At 53.4% G+C, this 23,834-nt stretch overlaps 1 protein-coding gene across 2 annotated transcripts; it reads right to left on the bottom strand.

Moving 5' to 3' along the window:
• Nucleotides 1-589: 589 nt before the first annotated feature.
• On the bottom strand, nt 590-23,393 carry CTDSP2 (CTD small phosphatase 2). 2 transcript variants are annotated; one of them, XR_015163866.1, is made up of 9 exons: nt 23,024-23,393; nt 9,861-10,009; nt 8,244-8,282; nt 7,702-7,803; nt 7,075-7,131; nt 4,845-4,937; nt 4,537-4,722; nt 4,079-4,348; nt 590-3,672 (listed from the first exon to the last, which is right to left on the bottom strand). XR_015163866.1 is itself a non-coding variant. In XM_086400293.1 (8 exons), exons 1-8 carry the CDS (start codon nt 23,085-23,087, stop codon nt 4,223-4,225), a joined length of 816 nt encoding a protein of 271 aa, XP_086256419.1. In that variant the 5' UTR covers nt 23,088-23,393; the 3' UTR covers nt 590-4,222. The 2 variants fall into 2 exon arrangements, 1 of the variants encoding a protein (XP_086256419.1); XM_086400293.1 differs by having other exon boundaries at nt 590-4,348.
• Nucleotides 23,394-23,834: the final 441 nt, after the last annotated feature.

Raw genomic sequence — 23,834 nt, 5'->3', positions numbered from 1 at the left:
AAATTTGCCATCCTGTAGATATGAATGCATTACACTGATGACAGGAGGCAGGGCTGGGCCGCCCGCTGAGCCCCTGGGATGTCCAGGCTGGCAAGCGCCTCCCCCAGAAGTTTCTAGGCATTTCTCGGAGGTGAAGTCTGGGTGAAGGGCCTACAGTGTGTTATCAGGTCATTCTGTTTTGTCCCTTGGGGGGTCATATGGCAGTCCAATCAAAATCTGAGTGCTTACTAGGTGCCAGGAACCACTGTTGAGTTCCAGGGCTCCTACTCTGGGAAAACCAGTAAGGGGTACAGAAGGAAGACTCTACATCCCTAAGTCCCTCCGGAGCTTCCAGTTCCTCACCAGAAGTCAACAGAACACCAAGCGTATGCTTATTAAGCACCTGGAGGGAATGGGGTTGATTCTACCCGGGGGCCAGGGAAGAGCTAATGGAGCCCAAGTTCTGTGACCTTGGGCAGAATCCCTGTGCTGAGTCCACAGTTGGTCTCCCAGCCTGGGCACTCCAGCCTCGTAATGACAGAGGGGTTCTGAGGGAACAAAGGGTGGGGGGTAAGTTCCGAATGAACAAGAGCAGGGACAGGAGACAGCATCCATTCATGGATGGGTTTTTTAAACCCACTTTTATTCATTAATTGTAAGTAATACAAATATTTCAAAAATATAAACAGACACTTAATGGCATCCTACATTTCAAGTTTTTGAATACAACAAATTTATCAAATTATGGACTTGTAAGCAAGGTGGTCAGAACCCCAGAGCCCAGTCACAGTGGGAGGCAGACCTCCCTGACCCTCCAGATGGCGTCTTGAAGGGGGTTGAGCGGCACAACAGAGACAGGTCAAATCTGAGATAACTACAAGCAAAGAAGCTCAGGGCCCCAAAGACGAGAGTCTGCTCCAGGGGCATGCCCCACAGCATTAAGAGAAATGTAGCAGGGGGCCAGACCTCTGCCTTCCCTCCCTGGCTTGAATGCAAGTATTTACCGGTGTTTTTTTTTTTTTTAGAAGACAAAACTAAAACCTCATTTTACAAAAAAGGCAACTGAGGGACAACAGTTAACAAATAACCAAATGAAGACCTAAAGGGGAAAACAGGTTTACCTTCTGTAGACACTTGACTTGGCTGGGAAATGCAAGACAACCTTGGCGGGGGATGGGGAGTTGCCTTACTGAATGAGGCCTCCTCAGGAACAGGGTATGGTTGCAAAACAGAGCGGGACTCACTTCCCAGGGAATGACTGCCTTTAGACTTCCCATGCTGTTAGCACAGGGAAGCTTCGGGGCCACTGAGAACAGAGGTGAATTTATACATTTATAAAATGGTCCAAATCTTTGGGAGGCAGGAGGGAATTAAACAGAAGGTCCCAGGTTAACTGAAGGCAAGTTACCTCAACCTCTTTAGTGAGGGACCATGGGCCCGCAAAGGGTCCCCTCTACAATGTGCAGAGTGGAGACCCTTACCTGACCCTTCCACACTGGTCCTGTGTCCAAAGCTCCCCCTATGAGAGGGACACGAACATCAGGCTTTTGATTTAGAAGCCCAATCAGAGAGACACTCTGTGTCCCTGAAGAGGCACCTTAAAAGAACTGAACTTGGCAGGTGGGCAGATTCCTGGCATGGCTTGAACTGGGGTTGGCCAGGCCTGGTGGCCTATTGCTTCCCAAAGGCCAGCCTCAAACAGGAAGGGCTGGTAGGAAACCCTGAAACAGATCCTGGGGTGAACTGGCTCCTTCTTGCAATCTTGCCCTCCTCCCAAGTTGAGTCTGGCCTGATTCCTCTAAGGAGCAAGTTTTTCAATCATCTCTTGCCCCTAACACACTGAAACTGGAGACCAGAAAGCACATAACGACTTCAGGCTGGCTCTGGTCCACACGGATGGACCCTGCTTAGACTTATATTTGGCTGAGCTACCTCTCCAGGGAAGGGTGGGGGGAGGGGGTGTGGCATTTCTGGTACGAACCGCAGGGGGCGGGGCAGGGGTCTGGTGAGACAGGCCTGTGGAGCTGGGCTTCATGCAGCAGCAGCGGGACACTCCCACCAGGTCATCCTGGGCCCTGGTCATGATCCCTCGGAACACTCAGACAGCCTGACAGGAAAGTGGGTGGCACTGGCTCTTTCTGGAGACCAGGTGACCCAAAGGAGGGCAGAAAGGATCCTTGGAACCGGGTCAGCCTAGAGCCTCTTATTGCTTGTTTAGTCAGAAAGCTTGGCTGGACCCCATGGCAGATCTGGCCAGAGGTCTAACCCTTTGAGTGGGGCTTAGGAGAGAGGCCCCCCTGTGATACCAGGAGAGAGGCCTAGACCAGGGCCTTGGAATCCGAAGCTCCTACTTCTCTTCAGATGTGGTTCCTGGCCAGCCCTGGGGCCCTCTTTCCCTACCTGCATGAAGCAGGATCCCACAGGCACCAGGAAATGATGCTGGGGAAATGACCATACATGCCTTGAGGGCCCTACTCCACTCATGGGACAACAAAGTGAAAGACAAGGCCTCACCATGCCAGAGGAAGACACTGGGCAGCCAGAAGCCCAAGCTGCTGCTCCGCTGCCTGGTCCTGGTGAGCTCCTCAGACTGGCCTAGTGTGTGGGAACTGGAAGGGACAATGGGGGAGAGTCCTGAGTGGGCAGTCTTCTCGCACCTGAAGCAACTTACAAAAGCTTGGTGACGCCTGCCTCCAGGGAAAATGGGGGAGGGGTGACAGGAACTCCCACCTGAAGGAGGGAGGGGAGACCACAGTTAAGGCAGTGATGCTGAGGTGGGGCTCCCCCTGGGGGGCCCCTTGTGCTCCCGATTACAGCAGCTCTTCCTCTTGTTTTCCATCCTGGGGAAACTTCCTTTTTGTGGCTTTTTTTTTTTTTTTTTTTAAAGCATTGCACTATTAAGAAACTTTGAAAGCAAAGAGACTCGCAAAGCACAGGCGAGTGAAGAGCTCACTTACACCTGTTACTGCTGGCAGGGAGCACGTGTGTTACATTGGCAAACTAAACGCAGAGAACACCCAGCCCCTCCGCCCAGGAAATGCAAGTGTGCCTGAGGCTCTGGAGAGAAAAAGTGCCAGCCAGCCAGCCAGGAGGGATGAAGACACTCGGCACAGGCCAGGCCCTGGGGGAAGACACGAGAGGAGAGAGCCCTGCCCAGGAACAGGAGGGTGGGACACTGAGCGCCCTTCCCGGACTTGGGAACAAAGTCCTTGTGGCAGCACCAGCAGAGATTCCCTGAAGAGCAGACCGAGAGACACAGCCCCAAACTCAGCTGCCCTATAAGCCAAGGAGACACACACATTCATGCTTTGGGGATTCTGCTCGTCCCCGCACCCCCGGGGCCTCCCACATTCACCTCAGGCCCAGGACTGCAGCCCTGTCAGAAACAAAACAGCTCAACACTCTGTATTTAGAAAGAGAATTTTAAAACAGAGTCAAAAGAACGGAAATCAGTTATCTGTCCTCTTCCAGGGCAGGGAGAAGACCTCCTTCCCCACAGGTTCAAGACTATGGCTAGGTGGCGAGGAAGGCAGGCCCAGTGCCCAGGCCTTGGGGAGATGCAGACAGGACCCGAGACAGGCACTCAGCTGGAGGCAAGGGCAGCTGTTGGGCCACAGGACTTGCCACTGGGGCTACCAGTTCTGGAAACAAGCTTTCATCTTCCCAGAAATGTCGTTTCTCTGTCTGCAGCAGCTGGCAAGAGAAAGGCTTCAGAAAGATGCATGCCTGGGGCACCGGAAGGCAGCCCCTGACCCCTCTCTCTCCTTGGCATAAACCTTATAAGACTGAGGAAAGGCCATAGGTTTGGCAATGGAGCCTTCAACAGTCTTCATGCCTGGAGCTCGGTGGCTCTCAGGGTGAAGGGAGAGGAGACAGACTAACTTGAGAAGACTCTTGATCCTTCACTTTCTCCCCCAACCTGAAACGCTTATATCCTGGGGCCACAGTTCAAGGCAAGACACACACACACACACACACACACACACACACACACACACACACGCGCACATATACTCTCACTCACATCTCAGGAACCCAACTCAGGGAGCAGGGAGCTCTGGGTATCACTGGTCTGATATTTGCCCACTTGGCATCTAACCTGTCCTAACGCTCTTTCCAATCACGTCTATTTCCAGGCCTCATTTGGTGAGATGCTCCAGCTTCCACTCTGTCAAGCTGATCATAAAGGCACAGTGTAGGAAAGCCCCCTACTGGGATGCCCGTGGCTTGGCAGCAGGGAAGGCTAAGGGGCCCGCAGCTGCCCCAGGCTGGTGTAGACATCCTCGGCTCCGCTCAGCTCCTCAAAGATCGGGATCAGGTTAAGCAACTCAGTGTCCGCCATGTCGTCAAACCAAGACTGCACAGGCACCTGGGGAGCGAGAGGGGGCCTAAGTCTCCCTGTCCCGGAGCCCCCTGGAGCTTGGCCATTCACCTGGGCTGGTGTGCTCCTCCAGTAAAGCCCACAGCTCACCACCCTCCCTCTCCTCCCCCCTCCCCCGGCTCTCAGGACAGGGACTCTGCCACGCCCTGCTGTGTGGGTGTGTCTGGAACACTCACTGCATTCTCTGGGTGGAAGATGTAGGAAGCAGGCGAGTTGTCCAGAATGAGGGTTTTCCTTAGGTCCCTTCCCAGGCGGCTGAGGTCCTTGACGTAGCAGCCCTGGTGGAACACACAGGACTCACGAAACAGGCGGGCCCGGAACACCCCACACCGGTCCAGCAGATCCGTCACGGGGTCGGCATACTGGGAGGAGAGAGGAGGCTTTCTGTGTGGATGCGGTCCTAGTTTCCCCGTGGCCTCCTGCAGACCCGCAAGGGGCTGCCACCCCTGCTCCCGGTTCTTTGCTCCCCTCCTGCCCCCAATACCTTGGCCAGGCTAGCAGTGAAGAGAACACATTCAAAGAGCTCCCCCATCCGTCTCAGGAACTCGTCCACATATGGCCTCTTGAGCACGTACACCTGAGGGGAAGCAGAGCAGATTGCTGGAGGTGACCCTGTGAGGGGGAAGCTGCGCCGCGTCAGGCCCCGTCACCACTTGCGCAAGTGGGAGAACTGGCTCAGTCCACACTCCCACAGCCCCGCCTCTGGGCCACCCGGACAGCAGCATTCTGCCCCACAGACTGGGGCACTAGCATCACCTCCTCACCAAGCTCCTGCTGGCTCGGTGGTCTCAACCTTGACCCAGCTCAAAAACAAACAAAAACACCTCAGGTCCCAGGAGCCATCTCTTTCCGGCGGTGAACCATCAGCTGCCTCCAGAAACAAGTAATCAAGAATAGGCCTCACAGATGGAAACAGCCTATCCTGGATTACTTGAATCCAGCCACAGCCTCGGCAGGAGTTTCCTATCCTTGGTTCTGGCAGGATAGTTAGTCCAGGTCCCCATTAGGCAAGGTCGCAGATCTTTCCTAAAACCTCAAGCCCTCCCTTGCAGAGCTTCTCTGAAAGGCACCAGGGGAAAAGTGGCCTGTTCCCCTCCCGTGACCACAGATCAACACCCCACAGCATCTTGCCCTAGTGACTCCCACTCATTTGTGCTTGCTCCTGCCAGCCACCCACCCCTCGTGTCACCTTTCATCACCTTGTACATCATGGCCAGAAAGCTTCCCTGGGTGCGTGGCCCTCATGGGTCTGCTACGTCCCTGCCCCCATCCAGGTGTTCTCCTCCCATCCAGCCTACTTAGGTGCTCCTAGAACCATCCCTTCAAAGTTCTTTTTACCACCGTCTCTCCCTGCTCAAGAGCATGTGCCTCTATGACTCTTCCTCCTGGAGGTGTCTTGGACTGGCCATCACTCACCAGACCCCTCCCAGCTCTGCAGCAAGAACCCTCTGCTCCAGGTGTCCACAACTGGGCCTCCTCTCGTTTGCCGTTTCTTTAACCTTTAACAGGTCCTCTCTCCTTCCTGGTTACTCATCAAGCTTGGCATCCTCTCACCACTCTTTGCTGAAAACCCAACTTCTGCATGTAGACACCCCACTACTACCCCCACCGCCAAATCATTTAAATCGCATCCCTTTTCCATTATTCACATCTCTCCTTGTTAGCCAGGAGTTCACTGTGTTTGTCTCTCTGAAGATATGCCTTTGTCTTCTCTGTGAGTTTTGTACATCTCTATATACTCAAGTGTATTGCTCAGTTGTGTCCGACTCTTTGCAACCCCATGGACTTGCAGCCCACCAGGCTCCTCTATCCATGGGGATTCTCCAGGCAAGAATACTGGAGTGGGTTGCTGTTCCCTTCTCCAGAGGATCTTCCCAACCCATGGGTTGAACCTGGGCCTCCTGCATTGTGGGCTGATTCTTTACCATCTGAGCCACCAGGGAAGCCCTCAAGCAGACTGTAAAGGGCTGCCATGCAGAATCTGGCACTAGGCCTGGAGGAGCACCTCAGCTGGGAGGAGGGTCTTGGGATGAAGAGAACTTTTAATGGACATAGGAGAGTGATGACCACCCATGGGAACCTCAAGCCCCATTTCCCTACAAGTAACTCTTCTGTTTGACTATCAACACCACCGATCCTTAACCCTGGACTGAGCCGGTTATACAGGGGCAGAGTCTGCTCTTACTCAGAATTAAGTGTTTTTTGATAGATGTGTATTGAGCATTTATTGTGGCTGAATCCAGGGTAGGGACCCAAGGGGATGGAGCTGCATAGAGAGATACAGAGGAGGAGATGCCTGAGCTGGGAAGGAAGAAAATTCACCAGCTAGATGGAATGGGTGGGCAGGGTAGGAAAGGAAACAGCCAGTACTGGCTTCCTTGCCTGTAACAGGCAGACACCAACTCTTCAGATCAGAGAAAATGTAATAAGGCATTAACAGTGCTGGTCACATTCAGTAGGGGCAGGGCAGGTAAGTAAATGATAGCTATTACTATTATTAAATAATACTTGTTTTTTAAAAAGTTTGGCTGCAAAGAGAATAAAAATGGCAACTTGAGGCGACTGGGGGGCTGAATTTTTTAAGATGAGAAAGCCTTGAGTGTGCAAGGTACCAATAAAAATGGAGAGACTGAAGTTACAGGAAAGGATCAACTGATGGAACACAAGCCCTGAGGCACGGAGGACCCCGGGCCCCTGGGCCTGGCAGTACTTACCTGGTGAGTGGTCCCTTCGATCTCTACAGGCACTATGAAGTCAGCGTTGTTGATTGGCTGAAAGGCAGAGGAGTTAATGAGTCAGCTCATGAGAAGAGACAAGAAGCCCAGCCACATCCCAGTCCTGGCCAAGGCCTGTCCCCTGGGAAGAGGAGGGAGGGTCAGATCTCAGAGGCTCTAGAAAGCTCCTGCCGCCCCACTAAGTGGCTCTCACCCCAGTACAGGCTGCAATATCCCTTCTGGTTTTCTCTACCTACCACCACCTGCAAATTCTACCTGAGCTGAGAGTCTCTGGGCCTGATAAGACAGACAGGGACAGGGCCCAAGTCTGACTCGTGGCCCGTAGCCCTCTTTTGGGCCCGCCCTGTACAGAGCCCTGGTGGCTCCTGTGCCACAAGGGGCAGTTGCAGCCTGTTGGCAGTGACCAGAGAGAGCAGGAGCTCCCGCTCAACATTCTCTGGAGTGGCCTCCAGGTATCTGCGATGCCAGTGTGGCCAAATCCCAGAGGCCGGCCCTCCTGTCTCTAATCACTCTTCCAGCATCAACTTTAGGCCAATTCATGGCACCTGAGTCAGGTTCCCAGGACAGCCCGAGATGGGTGAGGAAGGGCTCCAGAGGCCACGTTACCTTAAAGGAGCTATGCACAAGGGTTTCATCCAAGTCAATGACCACGCAGATTCTTCCTTGATCTTCCTCTGTCACCTCTGGGAGCAAGCAGGTCCCTGGAATCTAAAACCAGAGCCAAGGTGCTGAATCTGCCACCAAGAAAGATTACTTTCCCTCAACAGAACTCTGGGAAGAGCTAGGCCCATTGAGGAGACGAAAGATGCCCCCCACTTCAACCCAAGAGAGGTGACACTAGAAGACCAAGAGGAGAAAAAGTAGAGACTAACTCCCTGCTTCAGCCTTCCCCAGGGACTGTGATGTGATCCAGATACTGGAGATGGAGCCAGGGCTGGTGATAAGCTCCACAGGGTGGAGGCCAGCTGTCCCCTCAACGATCTAATGCCTTGCACATAGTGGGCCTTCAGCAAATGTCTGGGACAAACAGCTTCCCAGGTGGGGAGCTAGCCCGCAAGATACAAGGACTCAGGATGTCACCACATGAGGTTAGCAGGGCTCACTGGGTCTCAGGGCTTCTGAGCACCTGCCCTGTCAGAGTCACATACCTGGTAAAACTGGTACTGGAGACACTGGAGCAGATCCGACTACGGGAGAAAAGGAGGTGGTCAGTGCCAGCCACTAATGCCTTTCCTGGCCGTCTAAAGCCCACTCAGCCCTGCAAGGCAATCTTCTCCCTAAGATCCCAGCCCCTTGGAAAACCCTGACATAACAGAAGTGACTTTCCTTCAGAGCTGGGCAGGAAAGGGGCCGAAGTCTCCCTTCCGCACTAGGCCTGATGAAGGATGGAGAAGGCAGCGTCCCTGAGCTCGGCTACCATTGCCTCTCAGAGGAACAGGGAACTGACGCAGTTGATGCAGGTGCACAGAGCCAGAATCCAAACCAGAACCCCTTATTACAGAGGCTTAGCCTCTTGCTTAGTCCAGAAACCAGGCTTTTCTTTGAGAACCTGTCTTTTCCCTATGTTCTCCGTTGGGGGCATAGATGGCGGGTGTGTGTGTGTGTGTGAACACACTGAGCCCCTACAGAACACAAGTAAGCCGATGTGAACCCATACTGTGGTCCTAAAATGTGAAGGGAGATAGAGTGCAGAGAGATCAGAACCGTTTCCCTGCCTTTGGCTAATAATAAAAATGTTATGGTTGTAGCAAATAAGTGATCTTAATGGAAACCCTGAAGAAAAATGAAAATCCGAGCACTTAGAGAAACAATGTTGGCATTTTACTGCATTTCCTTCAAGCTTGTTTTAGCAGTCTTTCCCCCTTATGATACATAATTTTCCTTTCTGCTTTTTGACTTAATGTTGCAACTCAACACTTCCACATTGTTGTGAACTCTTGGTAAAAGTTAACAGTTCAGTTAATACTGTCACCTTGTACTTCACTGAACCATTCCCTGTTTTGGATAGTGAAGTTCATGTCTATAGCCTGGCTTTGAAAGAGAGGAAGGACAGCTAAAACTTGGTGGTTCAGAAAGAAATACCAATGGCCTAGGGGGAAAGAATAATTTCTGTCCCCACCTCTGAGATGCCAGATGTATTTTCTGGTAATTATGAGAATCAAAGACACCCTACATATTTCCAAATGTCTCTAATAGGTACAGGTCAGAGTGCTGCAAGGGGTTATCAAGAAATATGACAGACTTTCAATTCCTTGGTTCCCTGAAAGTTCCCTGAAAGATAACTTGGAGGTTATCTTTGCTTAGTTAAAAATAAAAACAACAGTCACAGGACTTACAGCCAGAGAGATCTGAGTTCAAACCTTGATACTACTATTTACCAACCAATAACTCTTCAGGGCTACATATACCCTCTGGGTTTCAGTTTTCATGTCTGTGAGCTGAAATCCTTGAGTCTATTTGCAAGGCTGCTATGGGTCATATGAGACAACATATGCAAAGTGCCTTGGACAGTTCCAGGAACTTGGAAGGATCTGGATTACAGGGGCCCTCAGAAACCACAAGGACATCCAGGTGGCCCACACCACAAATGGGAATCAACAGGAAGAAGATGGCCCACGATGGAAAGGACAGAGGAAGGGCCTCCTCTGGGTCAGAGATCTGACGCAGGCAAGGCTGGCTTGCCCTCCTGCTATGGTTACATTGACCCTTTCTCGCCCATGGCAGTCACATCCTTGCTGGCACCACACCACCTTGGATCCAGCTACCTTAGCAATGGTGTTGGCTTCCTCCTTGTAGGGGGAGAGCTCAGTGGAGGAGGTTGACTGGCCAACATGCTGGGCACGAAAACAGCAGAAAAGGGCCTTGAAGATGTTACGGCCACGCGGCTTCTTAGGAGAGGACTTGGACACCAGGCCTAGAAAGGAGGGAGCAATAAGAGACATTAGCTACAGGACATCCACAGATGCCCACTTCCCATGCTGTATTCCCTCTAGTCTGTAAGCTCCACTGGGGCACATGGCACGGGCCAGGTGAACAACCAAATACAGTCAACAGTGAAATGTACATGTTTATTCCATCATCTCTGTAAAGTAGAAACACAGGAATCCCCAGTCCCTGGTTTGGGAAATGAGGTGCATAAAACTTGCTCTTAATTGCACAGTGGGGGAAGGGGCACTGAAAGATGGGGCCAGGTACAGAATCCACTTTGGTAACAGCACACTAAGGGATCCCTCAAGATGAATTCACAAAACCCCAAATCCTCCCTATCACCAGTTCCCAGAAGACTACCAATTCTAGAGAAGGGAGTGAGCTAGACCCCTTCAAGTTAGCAGAACTCCTGTCCTGTCCTTCCTTCAATGCCCGATCAGTTGGCAGCACTAAGCCCAGACTAGAAAGCAGAACAGCTTCAGTCTCAAGAAGAACTTACATGCTTTGTTCACACCCCGTGCCCTTCCCACATTCCAGCCACTTTCCTTACCACTCCCTCTCCTCCAAGACCACAAGAAGGTCACTCTCTTGGGACACATACATCCAGCGCTGGGTTCTGGGTTGATGTCCCTGCTTCTAGGCTGTAACTGCTAAGTCCTGCCTTGACAATTTGGGCTTTGGAAATACAAAGCCATCTTAATTGGAGGCTTGGTAAAGCAGCCCCAGAAAGGTCAAGCTGATACAAAAAGCTATAGGTGTTACAGGATCAACCAGAACCAGACTTTGGAAAATCTTTTTCAAGTTCCTTTTATTTTTAGATGAATTTGTTCCAGCAACTGGAGCCACAGTAGGAAGTCAGGATGTGTGCCATGGCCAGGAGGTGGCACTGCACCACCGCTGCCAGAACGGTCCTCGGCCACAGGCCTGCTCTCCTGGGTCCCCACCCACTCTAAGGCTTAAGGCAAACTCCAATGCAGGAAAATAAGCACCGGAAATACCTCCATCTCTGGCGAGGGTAGGGGACAAACAGAATGTAGTAATGAGGACAACCTTCCATGCGCTGTTGGGTTTAAGAAGGGAAAGGGGAGGCAAGGTGGTACCCAAACCGCCATCCCAGCAAGGCCAAGCTCCCTCGGCTCAGTCCTCAGAGGGCATGCTGCACCTGCTCAGAGGCCACTCCTATATAAGTGATGGAAGAGACATTTAACACCCAGTTCCTGGACTGCCTGAGCCCCTGGAGAGGAGGGAAAACCAAACTCTGTTCCTGGGACCAAGGATGAGGAAATGGCTGTTGACCATCAGTCAAGTGGCAGTCAGCACCGCCCCGGAACAATTGACTCAGCTCTGGCTCAACAGAGAGGCTGAGATCAGGCACCAGTCGGTCCAGTCTAGCCGTCTCCCCTCCCTGGATCAGGCAGATCCCCTGACACTGGTATGACCACTTACAATCTTTCAGAACATGTTCAGGCTTCCCCAGCGATTAGCCTAAAAACCTGGATATCACTTTTGAGCTCCTGGCCCTGGTGGAAAAAGCAAGATTTCCAGGGACTGGGGATCCTGGTCCGAAGGAAGAAGCTGCATTGGAGACCTTGCCCAAGGCCCCTGCGTCCAGGAGACAAACCTGTGAGCAGAGACCAGTACTTAAAGACCGCAAGGTAAGAGGTTCCTTGGACTTTTTCCTACTCTGAATAATCTATGCAGATATCAGAGGGAAAGGACAGTTTCTCCACCTGTCTGTATGACCCACGTTCAATACCAAGCCCAGGGACTCAAGCAGACGTTGACACAAAGCTCTAAGACCAAAGCTGAACCATCGCTTTTTCTTTGGCTTATGGTTTCTTCACACAGAACCACAATCAGAGGCTTAACCTGGGCACCGAGCCTTTCTTAAAAGGCCACACAGCCCAAGCCCTTCCTGAAGAGAAGCCGTCAAGAACGCACTCAGCATCTTAGTGACAGACGCTGTGAAGGCCGAGTAATCCTGGGAGGCAGGGGGGGTGAAAGGGGCAGCTGGCTGGGGCCATGGAGAGGCCTCGCTGGTTCTCACTGCGGGAGGCCCAGCAGGCAGGAGCACTTCAGCCTCAGAGGGAGCTTGTGGGGAGGGGCTGGGGCCACCTCAGCTTGGTTCGGACTCTGCAGGGGATGAGGGTCTTCTCAAAAACACAATGTGACCAGGCAGCCCCTGGGCCTCAGAGACCACGAATGCCTTGACCCTGAGGGCATGCACTTGGAGCAGAGCACAGAGCTGAGGAGCCTTGGGAGGGGACCCCAGACCCACGAGAGCAAGGTCAGTGCCCCAGACGCCCCTCCCCACCCCTCCCCCTCTGGGGCCCCACTTCCCTCAATCCTTCTCCAGGCTGTCCGTCCTCCTTACTTTTACAAATAAGCCACTGAGAATCCAGCAGGGCCTCTTCGGCCTCCCCCTAACATGGCTGCCTCCTGACGGAGCCTGCAATGGCCTCCAGCTTCTAAGTAGCTGGTGCTCAGAACTCTGGCTGAGTGAGTGACTCTGGGGCCTCCAGGGCCTTGGTCAGCTCGACAGAGCCAGGACCTGTGGAAGCCTTCTGTGCAACTGGCCCAGAAGAGTTAGAAACAAGCTCCCTTATGAGAGGTGGGTAGACTGAGGAGCTGAGCACCTGAGACAAGCCACTCAGTCCTTCTGGAACTCAGTCATGTTTACTGAGCATCAATGATGTGTAGGCCCACGATAAGACACCTGACATTATTATTTCATTTAATCCTCACTACAAACCCATCCCTAGGCATTAATCCCCCATTTTATAGAAGGCTAACTGAAGCACAGAGGTTAAGCAACCTGCTTGAGGTTACACAGGGAGTAGTATAGCAAAGATTTGAACCCAGATCTGCCGGAATCCAGAGTCAGGGCTCTTAGCTACTCTGTCGGGCCCCCAGCAGCTCAGGCTTCGTGAGCATTTATTCCTGCAACAAGTGGGAAGCGGTGGGGCACTCTCAAGATCTCTTTTAAAGTGTTTGCTCTGTTCCTCTTTAGGCTGGGCTGGTGAAGGATCAATTTGGGGTTTGGCCCCCTTCTTTGCTGCCCTTCTGAGCAGTCCCTGAAAGGGGTTCAGGGGTAAAACAGTACAAGACTCTGGGATTCCATTCCAAGGCTCCCTTCACCCTCACCCCGGCCTGGCACCTACTCTGACTGGCAGACACCTCTGGGAGATCAAGAGGACAATGGGGGGCGGGGAGAAGCTGGAGCCAGGACTTCTGGTCAGAGATCCACTGTGTTGAGTGGGTTTAAGGGTGAGGGGAAACACCCAGGGTGGGATCTGAGCCTTGTGTCAAAGAGCCTGTCACAGGACTCCTTTCAGCTAGCACTCAGCACTGCGCCCCCTCCCCAGGAGAGGAACCCTGGCACAAGCAGGTGTACAGGCCGGGGGGGATTGCACAGCATACGGTTTCCCCGGTGAGGGAGGGCAGGACTCCAGTGGGTACCACAGAGCTCCATTACTGATGTGCGCCTGCGCCCCCTTTTCCGAACCTCTGGTCTGAGGCTGAATGTCAGAAAGGACCAGCACTGATCTAACGGGGGGACCTCGGGCCTAAGAATAAAGTGTGCAGGTTGCTGAGAAAAGGGAGGACAAGACACCCGTTTAACTCACTGCTGCCAGGCTTCCTACTGAGGCAGGATGTGAAGAGAAAGGGCAACGGGGAAGGCACTGCCCCCCCGCCCCTCTCCCTGCCCCAGGATCACCAGGGCTGGGGTCCAGGCCCTGCCAGTTACCGACTCAGCCACACACCTTCTTTGAGCCTTAGTTTCCTTATCCGTTAACTGCGATAACAAGACCACTCCTGACTGCAAGGACAGATAAAACTTACCAAGCACAGTGGCGCACCATGTAGAATAAACCTAAATCCATCCTGGTTTTAACGCGTTATCTAAGGAGAAAACGCCTGCACCCTGGCAACCCCATGGGCCCTCCCACCCCAGCATGCGGTTGAAGCTCTAGAACAGAAAGCAAGAAAGGTGCCAGAGGAACTCCAATCCTGAGCAGGCTTCAAAAAGTCAAAACCACCCCATACCTTCTCCTCAGTTCACTACAAAGTTGTTTTCCAGTTGCAAACTCCCTGGCTGGCATCAGCAAGTAACAGGAAAGCAGGTGAAGCCATTCCACTTGAGACAAAGAATGGCCTCTCCCCTTGTGTCCACCATGTCTGCCCCAGAGAAGCACCAGGTGGGGATGCTATTTGCCTCTGCCTCTTAAGAAGCTAGTGCACAAACATGTGTGCATGTACACACACACACACAGATGGAGAAGGGCTTTGCCAGGACAACACTATTTTTAACCTCCTTCTGAAGGTCAGGCTCAGATATCACCGTTGCCAACAACACAGCTTCGTGTCCCAGGAAAGGAACTCCTCACATACCCGCCTGGGATTCGGCAGAAGGCAAGCTCTTGGGCTGTCGCGTTTTAACAAGCCCATTCATGCAGAAGGATGCTTTCTTGGTTCAGCCCTCAAAAGTACTTCTCTCGCCACCATCTCTTATCCCCCCACAGCAAAGGATGCTGCCTGGCTATCACTATAAAATGGCCTCTCAGAGGGGCCTCCCTCCCCTCAGCGTTTGGAGGAAGGAGCATGTGTGGAGCGTTTCCGGCCTTTCCTGGCCAGCTGCCTGGGACCTGAGGCCAAGACGCATCTGATTGGGGCTCCCCGTGGAGTGGAGTCCTCCCGGGTCCCCAGCACGGGGCATCCGTGCCTTGGCTGAGGAGAGGCATTGAAGCGCCAGGTGGATGGAAGGGCTCTTGGACCATCAGGCAAGTCAGCAGGGGAGCCAGGTGAGAGGTGCCTCGACATCCCCCACACAGGAAAGACTGGAAACGCGGGGAGGGCGCAGCCAGCTCCTCGGTGCCGACACTGCTCTCTCCAGGTGGCAAGGCAGGCGGGGCCTCACCCAGCTCAGCCAGGTCCCCTTGTTCCAAAGAGCAGCCGTGAAGCTGACGGTATGGACTTTCAAAAAGTTTTAGCCATGCTGTTTGGCTTATGCCAGCGTGTTCTGTACAAGCGCCATCCCTGTGGCCAGCAGTGGGGCTGTCCTGCCTACACAGACGCCTTCATTAGCTCTTGTCAGGGCAGAAGGGCTCCCTGCCTCTCCCTCTCTTCTAAGAAAGGAGGACTTCTTTCAGTCCTGGGTCCTTCAGGCCACTGTGGGGTGGGAGAGGGGTACCCGGTCACCGGCAACCCCTTCTGCTTTTCCCTGGCCCCCTTTGGCAGTCTTGTCACCGATCACAACATGGGGCCACAACTTCAGGGACCTTCCGTCAAGGACGACTCAGTCCTGGAAGCAAGGGATTCCTGGCAACTTCTAAAACAGGACCAAGATAACTGGGTCAATTTCAGAGTCAGCCTTTATAAGAGTTATTGGCAAAACACCCTTCCGGGCAGCTCTAACATATTTTAGAAACAGGCTGGGGTTCCCAGGAGAAAGAACAGGCCCTGGACCAGAGCATCTCCTCACAGGTGCATCAGGAGCAGGCTGAGACACAGCCCATACCAGGGTGCTCTGGGTGGATGTCAGGGAGTGACCGGATGGCCCACCACAGCAGCAGGGACAGACATGAGATGCCACCCAGGAGAACCCACAAGCTGGCCCCTGCCCTTGTTTCATTGTGTGCAGCATCTGCTAGGCCAGAGATGTCATCGTGGGGGACTGGAAGCCATCCCCCAACCTTGAGCCTTCCTCTTCCCCTAAGGAGGTGCTGAGCAACCCCTGTGGGAGGTTAGGGGCTAAAAGAAACCTGCCAGCGGACACAAACATCCTCTCAGTGGCTGTTTCAGCCCTTGTCTTGGCGCTCTGCCTGATTCCTGGTTTGCTGAAGACCTGAAGAACTTAGTGCCTCCTCTCTCCCCAGCTATGGAGCCTGTTCTAGGTGACACATGCATGAGAGTGAGATGGAAAAAGAAGGCCCAAGATACAGCAAGGGACCCTCGACCATCTCTCCTCTGACCAGTGAACAACAGGGTGGTGACACAGGTGTCACAGACTTAGGCTTCAATTTTGGCTCTACTGCATACAAGGTGTGTGGCCTTGGGGCTCAGTTTCTTCCTCTGTAAAATGGGAAGACTAACATTACCTATTTCACAGAGCTGTGTGGATTACAAGGTGGTCTGGGTGTGTCCTTAGGAGTAATACACTGGTAAATTCAGCTGCTTGCCTTCAGCACAAAGCACTTTCATACCCTTATCTCAGTCTCAATCTCAAAACGGCCACATTGAAAGAGACCACAGGTTTCTTCCCATTCCAGAGGTCACACAGAGGTCATGGCAGGGCCAATCTTGGGAAATGGCGTTTTCCAAGACTCCACAAAAACCAATCATACACACACACTCTCTCTCTCTCACTGAGGGTGGCCAACCATTTCCTTCCTTCCTTCCTCTAGTGGCTGGCCCGTGCAAATGAACGGGAAGGAGCCTGCCAGGGAGTCTGTCCCACCTACAGGGTCACTCACCCGCTCCCCCCACAGCCTAGCTGCACGTGGGACCAACCAGCAGTCTTGGTACGTCCACTGACAGCACTAAGCTGGACATGAGGAAACCTGGCACCTGCCCCACCTCAGCCACTCAAACAGCCTTGTGGGCCTGCCTAAGGCACAACCACCCTGGGTTGTCTGCTTGAAGGCCAATCAGGAAAGGCCAGGCTGCACAGTTACAAGGTGGCTTCAGGTCACCTGAAGCTTGAACCGGTACCCTGAGAGGTGGCCTGCACAATGCAGAGAAGAGGCTGTGTGGGTCAGGGTTAAGCTTGACTCAGTCAGTCCTAGCTGCCCCGAATTGGCTATGTTCCTATGGACAAGGTGCTTGGTTTCTCGGCAGAGGATTTCCTTACCTGTCCAGAGGGGATCATTCCTACCTCACAAGGTCACTGTGGGGCTTAAGTGAGATACTAGATATAAAGGCTGGGGCACTCCTGCCCCACAGTAAGTGCTCTCTAACTATCATCTGTGATTATTATTGGTGAGCGAGGACCATGACTCTATTTACACTCAGAAAACTTTCAGACCCCCCTTTAGGAGCCACAGGATGGTTAACAGCAAAACTGGATCCCTCCAGGGACTCTTCATGCTCAAGGCTAAACAGGCAGTTGGGCCACTGCTGCGCTCACCTGGCTTTTCTCCAGGGACACCTGTCAGACTCACAGGGAGCACTTGGAACACACGTATGCCTGGCCCACCTGCTCATGCTCTGATTCAGTAGGACCCAGGTGGAGGCTGTATTTTTAGTAAGTGTCACAGGAGAGTCTGATGTGTGTCCCTGGCTAAGAGCCAATGTCTAAAGGCTGCCAGTGGTCCTTGACTAACCATTCCAGGAGCGGAGGGTGATTCAGTTAGAGAACCCAAGGCCCCTTTCCCCACCACATCCCATCGCCTCAGTGTCTCTGCAGGCTTCAGGGGACTTGCACCCCAGAGCCTCATTTTCCTTTCTAGGGGTACTTGCTCTATTCTATCACGGAGTCAAAAGACCCAAGCCTGCCGTCTCTTACTATAGGCCCTTGTTCCTGAGAAGGAGGCCTAAGCCCCCTCGGCGGACCCAGGAGACACTTTTGAACATCTGTGGTACACGCTCTGAGCATTCTCATGAATCTGCTTGGCTCTCATTGGGTTTGGGGCCCCATTTGTTCCCTGAGATCTATGTGGGTGGGAAAGAGAAATTCTACAGGATGCAAAAGAGATGAAAAGAGGTTTTGAATAAAAAGGGAGTAAGAGCAAAGTCTGATTCGGGATAGGGGGTAGGGTAGGAAAGGAGGACAAGGATCACCTGGGAAAGAAAAGGAGCTGTCAGCAGGTCTGCTGAGAGATCAGGTTTAAGGCTAACCCCTAGAATAGCTGACGAATAAAACAGAACATGCCTGTAACTCCTGCCCAGGAGGCCATGTGCTTGCTGGAGTACCCATTCTGCCATAACAGACCTGGTTCAGGCACACCAAGACCTGAAGGGCTGGGCACTTGGCCAGACAAAGATACTCTGTTCTGCTTGGCCTCTGGTACAGAGAGGCTTCCAGTGCTAAATCATTTTCTCCACTTTGATTTCTACTAGTTCATTCCTAAGATGTGCAAGGTAATAAACTCATCTGCATCTCAGCTGGGAACTGTTCCTCCTCTACAGAAGAGGGAGGGAGCCCTGACAGGGCCACACCCAATCCCATGTCCCCAGGACAAGTGAGTTAACGCAGTGCTTCCTGAGCTGGCCAGCCTGAGACAGGGTGAGAAGCACTTTAAGGCTGTTTGTGCTTTCTCAAGGTTTACCCCAAAAACACAGAAAAAGACATAGCTTTGGAACATCTATTTCTCTTCAAAATCCCAGTTTATTTTTCTCTCCTTGTTACCAGAATTTCCTAAAAAAAAAAAAAAATATATATATATATATGTATATGTATATGAATCTCACTGGGTTCTTTAACTCTTAAAGCGAATGCAGACAGTAAGAACGTAGCATACAGTTGTCTCAAGTCTTCACTGTACCCACTTCTGAGGGACTGAGCAACTGTTCAGAAGATTTAGACTTCAGGGACCCTCCACAGGAGGTGTGTGGCTCCCTGGCCCCCTCCCACGCCAGATGCCTGGGCTCCAGAAAAAGAGCAAAAGGCCCAAGGCATACTCTACTTGCAAAAAATTCCATCCAGTGTCAAAGGGGCACAGAGGGGGTCTGTGCAGCAAGGCTATGATCCTCCCAGAAGGCTTAAGCTCCCACATTAGTGTTCCCTCTGACCCTCAGCCACCTGTCTTTAACAATAAAACCCACATGATTATTTTGCTGCTTGTACTGTGTCCTTCAGGGAATGGAGGAACACTGGAGTGGCGGTCTAGCTGTCTAAAAAAGAAGAATGTTAACATTTTTCAATCATCTACTAAGTACCAGGGATTACATATGCATAGAGACCAATACTTCCATTTTACAGAAAAGTCACTAAGTTGCTAAGGACAGAGAAGTGATTTGTCAAGTCTCACTGTAAACAGGGAAAGCAGGGATCTGCACCCAGGCCAGAAGCAACCAATTCTGCTCCCCAGCAATTCTCCCAAACAATTTAACTGCTGCCCCTGCCTTCCACCCTCCCCTCCCCAACCCCCTCTCCATCCCAAGAGACAAGATGAGACTATAAGACAATAGCTCAACATACCCAAAAGCTAGAAGGAAGAAAAGTTGAGAAGGGGAAGGGACATATACTTATATATAAATACATACTTTCTCTTGCTTAGTAATGAACACATGTATTAACTCCACAGAAAAGTTGGGCGCATCAACTTACTTCTATTTACCATTTTAACAAAGTTTGTGATCATAAGGGATTTGGAAGGTCCCACTGAGAGGATGAAAAGGGACCTCTCTTCTATTCAGCTGAAGACGCCTATAGTTGAGAGGGAGGAGACAGGAGTCAGGGACACGACCACCTCTGCCATCTCTGGAGGGGTTTTCACAGCAATGCCTGAGTCCAGCTCCACCGCAAATTGTCCAAGTCAGACTCAGCAGCAGAACTGCAAACTCCCAGCCCAGGATGGCGGGCATTTACAAACATTGTTGCTGAGTTAGCAGGGCTCCCTTAGGCTGCTTTGGCAGGGAACAAACACAAGTGTCAGTCACCACCCAGGCCCCCACCCCACTCCAAGGTGGGGCAACAACTCCAAAGGAGACACAGGAGCGAGGCTTGGTGGCCACAAAGAGGCCAAGGCTGAAGCTGGGCCAGGATGGGAGAGGAACCCATGGGGCGGGAGGAGCCAGCTATAAACACACACCCTGGACGCTCACCCAGCAAGCTGAGGACGAAAGCCAAACTTTTCAAGTTAAGGGCCTAGCTACAACTACAGTGAAAGGTGTCTGAACTTTTACGTGAGCGAATAAGGCAGAATTTCTCCCTTGTAGGGAGGAAGGAAGAGTTAGAAAAACCTGCCATGATCCTATTCTTAGGGATGGTCAGTTACCAGAACCTGTTGCTAAGACATGTGAGAAGACAATCCAAAGCATCACCATCAACTGTCTGAAAAGAAGGGGCGTCAGGTCCCACAAAACAAAACAGAAGCAATCCCAACTCCCATGAAAGGGCTGTGGGTCACTCAAGCTCTGGAAGAGGTTGCCCCACCCTCACATTTCACCCGGGGAGGTTATAAGCTAACCTATTTCCTTGGCTTCTCCCCATCTAACCTCGAAGCCCAAGGCACAGTCTCCCAGCAATGGGGAGACATCCTCAATGGCTGCCATAAATGGTGCTTTTCTAACCAAAGTGATACTAACTTTCCTTTTCCACTTTGGTACTCCACACAGCCCTAGCCTTGCTGGACCAGGGATACTAACTTTCCTTTTTCACTTTTGATACACCACACAGCCCTAGCCTTGCTGGACCAGCGAGCCATTTCACCCATCTGTCTGGGGAGATGGTCCAATTTGGGTCCTTTCATCATCAACGCTTTCAGCAACTTTGTTCTACTTCCCCTACTGTAATTACTTTTGAATCATCAACACACCCAGCCAGCCTTAAAGCTCTGAGAGCAGAATGCTAAAAAAGAAGAAAAAAAACACCCAGCAAACAACTTCACTAAAAAACCACCCAAGCAAGGAGCCATTTGTATTTTTCTAGAAATGTACTGATTAATAAATTGTCTCAGTACGCCTTCCTCATTTTTCCAAAGGGAGGCAGAAGCGTAGAGACAGAACACTGGAGAGAGGGCCAAACTCTTAAAGAGAGAGAAAACATCTGCTCCCCACCCCCACTTTTTTTTTTAATTTAAGATGCAGGATTTGTTTGTAAAGGATGAAGGAATCAGAAAGTTGGCTTGCTGGTTGCCATTTGCCCAAGCAGTTCAGGAAGAAAGCATGTCTTCTCTGGAATGCAGTCAAATTACAGGGGAGGAGAGAGACCCCCAAGCTGCCGGCTTGAGGATTCAGATTCCTCCAGGGATAAGTTTGAACGATAAACCACACACACAAAAATGAAAATCGTAACTCTAAAAATTCAACCAACATCAGCAGCTAAAGACTGTCAAGAAGCCAGCTGCTTGCTTTCTGCTGTTATCTATTCTCTTCCCCACCACTTGCCCTGGTGGATGAAACTTCCAGCTTTTATTGGTAAGCTGTCTCTTCAGCAGTCCAGCTTTCCCCCACTCCTGGTGTGGTCCTCTCCCTGGGAGGGCACCCTCCTGAGCCCCTACAGGAGGGGAGGACCAGAGTGGGTCCAGGGCAATTCTTCCCCTTCTCATCAACACTGCCCCCTCTGGAATCCTCCATCCACACGTTTCTTCATTTTTGGCTAGCACTTTTTCTCAGATGAGGTTGGGAAGAGAGCGGGAACAGTCAGGAGTGAAGTTATAAAAACAGAAAGCCTCCCCTGTTCAGCCCTCAGCATAGCTGAGCAGCCAGGGGAGGGGTAAAGCTGCAGCCTGGTTAGTGATGTGGCCAGGAGAGCAGGGAGTCAGGGGCTTTGGGATCTGAGTAGGCAAGGTTTATTTAAGTAAGGCCAGCAGATGCAGGAAGCACGCACTACCTCCCGCCCCTCAGCATTCCACCAAGGGAATTAGGGAATGGTGAAACCACCAGCCCAGCTTTTTAGCCTCTAGGCAAGTTGGGGGTGCTCCTTGGGACCAGGAACCCCGAAATAAGTGATCTGCTGACTAATGTTGCCTAACAGGGAGCTGTGGGGCTACACCGAGGCCCCAGGGCTGGCCCCTCACAAGGCACTGGGCCTTTTTTGCCCTGTTCTGGGGGATCGAGGGATGAGCAGGGACGCTCCGAATTTGGACGCAAGAGCGTGAGCTCCCCAGCCTCCCCAGGCCAGGTGGCCCCAGTTTGGGAAGTTCTCCAGAAAAAAAAAAAAAAAAAAGGCTCTAGTCTTTATTCCCCGCGGAAATTCTGTCCGCTCTTCCAGACACATTCCTCAAGGCCCGAAGAGGAACGTGGGGGAGGGGGAAAGAGTTTCGGGGCCTTCTCCAGGACCAAACTCAAAGATCCCACCGTCGGACCCCCACCTTCCCCGTCCCTAGGAAGGGCCTCGGCCTAATCAAGCTCCAGTCCCCAAACCCACACCCACAGAGAGCCCGAGACTCCCACCTCGTATCTCCCCGCGACCCGCAGGAAGGCGGGGGCCGCTAGCCGTTGCCCACCGAGAACTCGCACTTTTTCGCAGCGCGATTCAGATACACGCCGGGTCTGATGCCATCCGGCGAATTATGTAACCAGGGACACCGTTCTCGGGCTAAACAAACGCGGCTCTGTGTGTGTGGCTGCGGCCCGGGGGAAGCGCATCGGGGCAGGGAGGGGCTCCGGTCGGGCCTTGGGGTCGCGCTTGTTTGCTCAGCGAAAGCGGCAGGAGGCCGCCGGGGGAGAGCCCCACGCGCCGAGGTCCCTGGCCCAGCAAAGGGCCGCGGGCGGACCAGGTCCGGTCAGCCAGGGCTCAGCCCCTCCCCCACCGCGGCCGCCCCCGCCTCCGGGCGGTGAACTTGGTCCCAAGTCCCGCCGGACGCCGTCACCGCCCGCTGCCTGAGCAACCCCGAGCTTTGGCGGGGGTGAGGGGCTGGGGGGTGGGGCTGGGAAGTGCTGGACTCCAGTCCCGGCTCCATTCTAGCCCGAGGTCGCCCGGGACCCCCTCTTTCCCCTCCTCTCTCCAGTCCTTGTAGTCCTGGGGCAGCCGCGCGCTCCGGTGCGGGAAAAGTGACGACCCCACCCCCTAACTCTGGAGAGGATGGACGCGAGTAGACTCGCGCTTCGAGAGCTCACCCCTTAGTCTCTCTGCCCGGAGAGGGGGTGCAGGAAGGGGTGACAGCTGCGCGGATGACGCCCCTCCCCCTAGGGCGCAGGGAGCCAGGGCCCCGGCGCAGCCCTCTGCCGGGTCTGAGTGCGCACCAGGACGCAGGGGCGGATGGAGTAGGGGAACCGGTTGGAATCGCCCACTCTGAGCCCTGGGAGGTCAGGGGCCGAGACTCGGGTTCGGAGCTGTGCTAGCCCTCTCCCCGCCCGGGGGCGACGCAAAGTTTTGGGAAGTTGCTGCCCCTACCTTGCTTGGTGAGCACCAGGGCGTCTTCCCTCCGCGCCTGGGTGATGATGGAGCCGTGTTCCATCTAACAATCCCGCGGGCCCGGGCTGGCTGGGCGGGAGGACGCGCGGGCGCACAGGCTGGGCTGGGCTGGACTGGGGGGCCTGGGCGGGGGCCCGCTCCGGCTCAGGCTCCGGCTCCCGAGACTCCGACTCCCACTGCTGTTCACATCCCGGCTCTTGTTCCCTCCCTGAGCCGGGAAGGGAGGCGGCCTGTATGGAGAGCGGGCGACCCGGGTAGCGGCTCTCCCGGGTGCCCCCAGCCCCGATCCCCCGGCGGCAGCTCCGGGCTCCTCAGTTTGGGTCCAACATGGAGAATCCGGAGCGAAAACAAGAGGAGGAAATGGGACACGGGGCGGTTTCCAGGCTCCCCCCTCCCCTCCGTACTCCAGATAAACAACCCGCGGCTGCAGCGCCCACCCCCGCGCGCCTCCAGGCTCTGGACCCGGCCTCTCTACAGCCTGCAGGCGCTTCCCGCTTCGGAGCACAGTCCTAGGCCCCGGGCCCCTCCACCTGTGAGCCGCCGGGGCTGCGGAACATCCGGAGCTTTGCAGTTTTGTTACGGAAAAAGCGAATCCCCGAGGGGGGTGGGGTGGCGGGCGGGCTGGCTGGCGGGGGAGACTTGAAACCGCTCCGGCATTCCGATTGGCCCTCTCCGAGAAAAGGGGCGGGGCCCCTCCTTACTATGCGGTGCGAGGACCCAACAACATTCCAGACGTTAAGGCCACGCCCCGGGCCACTCCCCCCTCGTCGGGCTGCGGCCTCCCAGTCTC

The sequence above is a fragment of the Bos grunniens genome, chromosome 5, assembly GCF_055505025.1.
Source record: "Bos grunniens cultivar Pamir isolate PY7600 chromosome 5, Bosgru_T2T1.0, whole genome shotgun sequence".
Lineage (NCBI taxonomy): Eukaryota > Metazoa > Chordata > Mammalia > Artiodactyla > Bovidae > Bos > Bos grunniens.
This window is presented reverse-complemented; position numbering and strand designations above follow the sequence as displayed.